We start from the raw sequence: 5,362 nt of genomic DNA on the forward strand, positions 1-5,362 counted from the left end.
ACTATGTTTGGTGTTGTCATTGTTGTTCCCACGAGAAGCTAAGGAAAGGGGTTCGTCCATCCTTGTAGAGCCCCGCATGCAAGGATAAGGCTGCTTACTCTGGGAGGTCGCCCGGTATCCCAGACTCACCGTTCTAGACACCTCACCCAGGTGCCATTCAGCTTTCGGCACGGTTTTCACACCTCCGCTTGGGGGTTAATTCCTTCGGGACCACCCCTGGACAATTGTCCGCGACTGCCTATTTATTTTTGTAACCATATTCAGCAGAAACCCTTGGTACAGGGACCCTCTATCCGCAACCCGAGGACGCGTTCGGTGGCTTTGTCATAGGCCCTTCGGTTTGATTCTAGAGGAATCAAAACCGAACAAAATTATAAACCGAATAAAATTTTCATTTCTTTGGTTGAAATATAAGCTATTTTATTGAAAACTAGTTTTTCTTTGGATGAAAAGGAATCTTTCAGTCGAAAATTTAACTATTTTGTTTTGTTTATTTTAATAATATATAAAATTATTAATATGATGATATAATTATTATAATATAAATTATATATATTATCTAAAATTATAAAAATAATTATAATAATATAATAATTATAAATTTCTTTTTGGTTGAAAATTATTATTTATTTGATCTGAAAATGTAACTGCTTTTTCAGTTGAATATTCTATAATTTTAGTTAAGAAAAGAATCTCTTTGATTGAGCATTCATTTTTTAAATAAAAATTTAATTATTTAATTTTTTGGTTGAAAATGATTGAAAATGTATCTTTTTTGGTGAAATGTTCAAGGTTAAAAATTAATTTTTCTAGTAAAAATTGTATTATTCTCTTTAAAGATTAAATCATTTTAGTTGAAAAATCGTCTTTCTGGTTTAAAATTCACCTATTACAGTTAAAGATTTACCATTTTTGTTGAAAATGCATCACTTTGTGAAAAAATATAACTATTTCTGTTTAAAGATAGTTTTTTCTGTTTTTATTGAAAGTTAGTTTTTTTTGTGGAAAGTAAATTTTTTAACTGAAAATTTAACTTATTCTTATGAAACATTCCATTATTTCAGTTGAAAATTTGTCTGTTTGGTTGAACATGTATTTTTTGGTGTTTAAAATTCAACTATTTCAGTTGCAAATTCATTGTTTTAGTTGAATTACTATGCCAATTGTAAATTCATCAGTTAGCTTTAATATTGAACTATTTGCTTGAAAATCCGTTTTATAAATTAATTTTTTTTAAGCAATAGTTCAATTATTCCATATTTTCTTGACAATTGATATTTTTTAGTGAAAAGTTTAATTATTTATTTAAAAATTAATTAATTTTACAATGTTTTGCTCTGTTGTGTTAAAGGATGTTTAGAATGAACGTTATAAATTGAAATAAATATTTGCGTTTAGCGGGCAAATATGAATATATTACTTTTAGTTGGCCGAAAAACTGATTTAATTGACCGATAAAAACCGGGAATTTTAACCCCTACGGCGAATCGCCATCCTGCTAAAAATATATTTTTTGTCGTTAAACATCAGGGAATTAAAGGTTAATGGTCAGGGAAAATGAAAAATTAGTCAGAGAAAAGACAGGGAATTTGGAAAATGAGGTTTTGCGGCCACTCTGGTTTGAAAATTAGTTTCAGGAGATAAAGGCTGATGCAAAACTTATTTCGCTCTTTCTCAAATGTAATCAAAGTGTTGACTTTCCAGCGATGTTCACAACGAAGTAGAGGATCTCTTTATTCAGGCAGCTAGATTGCAGCCACGAGACACGATAGACCCGGATGTTCAGTGTGGACTTGGCGTCCTTTTTAATCTCTCGAGCGAGTATGATAAAGCTGCAGATTGTTTTCGAGCAGCGATACAAGCGACACCTGATGTATGTTTTATTTATTTTATTATAATTGCTTAGACTATGTCAGGGTGTCTACCCTACTTGGAAATGTCAGGAAAGTTTTTTTTAAGTCAGAATTTTATTAAGCGTGTACTTATTATTCTGTTTATTCAAATATTAAATTGGATAACAATAATTCGTAATTTTTAAAAGTAGCTTTTTATTACTGTATTAAATTCATTTTTTTTTTTTGCTTAAAATTAATTTTCTTTTTACTGAAAAATTAACTATACTGTTTTTAGTTTGAAATTGATCGATTTTAGTTAAAAATTTCTTTATTTTGTCGAAAAATCGTTCTTTTTTAATGTATTCCATTCTTTTTTATTATGAATTTTAATCTTTTTGGTTGAAATATCAACTACTACTTCATTTTCCGTTCAGAATTCAGCTTTTAAGAGTGAAGATTTAATTACTTGGTTGAAAGTTAATCATTTGTTAAAAATGATTTAATTTTTTTGTTGTTTAAGATTTATAATTTTTATTAAAAATTCATCTCTGGTTAAAAATGAGCTATTTTGATAAAAATACACTTTTTTCTTTGGCTGATAATTAATTTTTGTACTGAAAACTTAACAATTCCACTTTGAACTTCAACTATTTTCTTGAAAATTTTTTTGTTGAAAATTAATGTTTATGACTAAAAATGTAACTATTCAATTTTTGGTCGAAAATTTCTCTATTTTATTCGAATATTTGACTTTTTTTTATAGAAATTAAGCTTCTGGCTTGCAAATTAATCTTCTTTTTTAGTTTCATGGTACTAGTTAAGGTCTAATGATTTTAGTTGAAAATTCATCTTTAATTTTCAAATTCAAATATTGCAGTTGACTATTCTAGTCATCATTTTAGTTAAAAATTCATCACTTTGTTTGAAAATGAGTTTTTTCTTCAAAATTTTGTTTTTTGACCGGAAAATTCAACGATTCTAATTGAAAATTACATAATTTTAGTTGAAAATTATCCCTTTGATGAAACATTATTTTTTAACTGTAAATTGAACTATTCAATTCTAGCTTCACAATTTATATTTTTAATTAAAAATTAATATTTTTTCGTGAAAATTCCTCTTCAGTTAAATATTCATAATTTAAGTTGAAGCTCCAATTATTTTGTTGAAATTAATGTTCATGACTAAAAATGTAACTATTCAATTTTTGGTTGGAAAATTCTCTATTTTAGTCGAATATTTGACTTTTTTATAGAAATTATTCTTCTGGCTTGCAAATTAATATTTTTTTTTGTTTCATGGGGCTAGTTAAGGCCTAATGATTTTAGTTGAAAATTCATCTTTTGTTTTCAAATTCAACTATTCCAGTTGACTAATCCAGTCATCATTTTAGTTTAAAATTCATCACTTTGTTTGAAAATGTAACTATTTGTTTGAAAATGAGTTTTTTCACCGGAAAATTTAACTATTCTAATTGACAATTATCCCTTTGATGAAACATTAATTTTTAACTGCAAATTGAAATATTCAATTCTTGGTTGACAATTTATATTTTTAATTAAAAATTCATATTTTTCGTGAAAATTCCGCTTCAGTTAAATATCCATAATTTAAATTGAAACTCCATTTATTTTGGATGAAAAATTCTCTTTTTTAGTCGAATATTCGGCTTTTTTTATAGAAATTAATGTTCTGGTTTGAAAATTAATATATATTTTTTAATTCCATGATTCTAGTAAAAGACTGAGCATTTTAGTTAAAAATTCATATTTTGTTTCCAAATGTTACTATTCCACTTGAGGATTCATAATTTTAGTTAAAAATCCATCACTCTGTTTGAAAACTAGTTTTTATTTTTGTTAAAAATTAATTTTTCACCGAAAAGTTCAACTATTCCAATTGAAAATTACATAATTTTAGTTGAAAATTAATCTCTTTGGTTAAAAATTAATTTTTAACTGCAAATTGAACTATTCAATTATTGGTTGACAATTTATACTTTTAATTGAAAATTCATGTTTTTTTGTGAAAATTCATCTTCAGTTAAATATTCATAATTTAAGTTGAAACTCCAACTATTTTGTTGAAAATTTGTTTGTTGAAAATTAATTTTTATGACTGAAAATGTAATTATTCAATGTTTGGTTGAAAAATCTTTTTTTTTTTAGTCGAATATTCGACTTTTTTGGTAGAAATTAATGTTCTGGCTTGAAAATTAATCTTTGTTTTTAATTCCATGATTCTGTTTAAAGCCTGATATTTTTGGTTGAAAATTCATCTTTTGTTTTCAAATTCAACTATTCCAATTGAAAATTACATAATTTTAGTTGAAAATTTATCTCTGGTTAAAAGATAATTTTTTTAACTGCAAATTTAACTACTCAATTCTTGGTTAAGCATAAGAAGATAAAATAAAAGCTTGTTCGAATTATTATTAAAATTCTTGGATTTTAGTCTTAAATTCAAGAAATGATTTATTATGTGACTAGTATTATTTAATTAATCGATGGTGCTAATATATTTAAGAATATCTTGTAATATAATTCATCAAAGCTTTCTAAATTAAATATATTGATAGGATCCTTACAAATTAAAAAAAAAACATTATTCATAATAAAGTCGCAAAACTGTAACTCTCTACTATGAAAAATTATACCGGGAAAAAACCCTGAAATTGAAAGGGAATTTTTTTCCAGAATTTGAGTAAAAATCCTCGTTAATTAGAGAAATTTCGTGCATGATTAAACTCTTTTTTTCTTTTTAGGATGCAAAATTGTGGAATCGATTGGGTGCGACTCTGGCTAATGGTCAGAGATCGGAAGAAGCTATTGATGCCTATCACCATGCCTTGGAACTAGCACCTGGATTTATCAGGGCTCGTTATAATCTTGGAATTTCCTGCATTAATCTCTGTGCATACAAGTGAGTTTATTTTTTCATAATTTTATACATATTCAAGATTTCAAACCATTTTTAGATTTGGATTTAAGACATGAAAAATGACAAATGCAGGCCTCGGGCTCACCACACTATTGACATTATTTGACGCTATTCAACCGATGACACTATTTTGCTACTATTTCGAAAAAAAAATTACACTAAAGCACATGTTCCGCAAACATTTCGTATAGACTTAAAAGTTTGTACAAATATTTCAATAATTTTTCAAAGATATTAAATAGATTTAAAGGATTTCACAAAGACTTCTCTTATTTCACAAAAATTTCAGATAGTTTTTAAATATTGAACAAAGTTTTTAATGATTTCACAAAGATTTCAAAAATTTATCAAAGATTTCAATATTTCACAAATATTTTAAAGATTTCACAATGATTTCGGATAGATTTCAAAGATTTCACGAAGACTTCTATTATTTCACGAAGATTCCAGATAGATTTCAAAGATTTTCTAACGATTTCACAAAGCTTTTAAGGGCATGTGACACAGCTAAATACCTATATTACCGACCACAGTTTTTCAGTTCACTGAATGTTTTTTTGAACCTAAGAACTTTTTTTGTAAATAAA

At 26.5% G+C, this 5,362-nt stretch overlaps 1 protein-coding gene across 1 annotated transcript in view; it reads right to left on the reverse strand.

Moving 5' to 3' along the window:
* LOC117175426 (peroxisomal targeting signal 1 receptor) overlaps positions 1–5,362 on the reverse strand; it is a 36,915-nt gene that overhangs the window by 7,446 nt on the left and 24,107 nt on the right. Inside the window, exon 5 of the mRNA XM_033365133.1 lies at positions 1,698–1,868. Within this exon, the coding sequence (XP_033221024.1) occupies positions 1,698–1,868 (171 nt within the window). The remainder of the gene's footprint in view (positions 1–1,697; positions 1,869–5,362) is intronic.

The sequence above is a fragment of the Belonocnema kinseyi genome, chromosome 6 (assembly GCF_010883055.1).
Source record: "Belonocnema kinseyi isolate 2016_QV_RU_SX_M_011 chromosome 6, B_treatae_v1, whole genome shotgun sequence".
NCBI lineage: Eukaryota > Metazoa > Arthropoda > Insecta > Hymenoptera > Cynipidae > Belonocnema > Belonocnema kinseyi.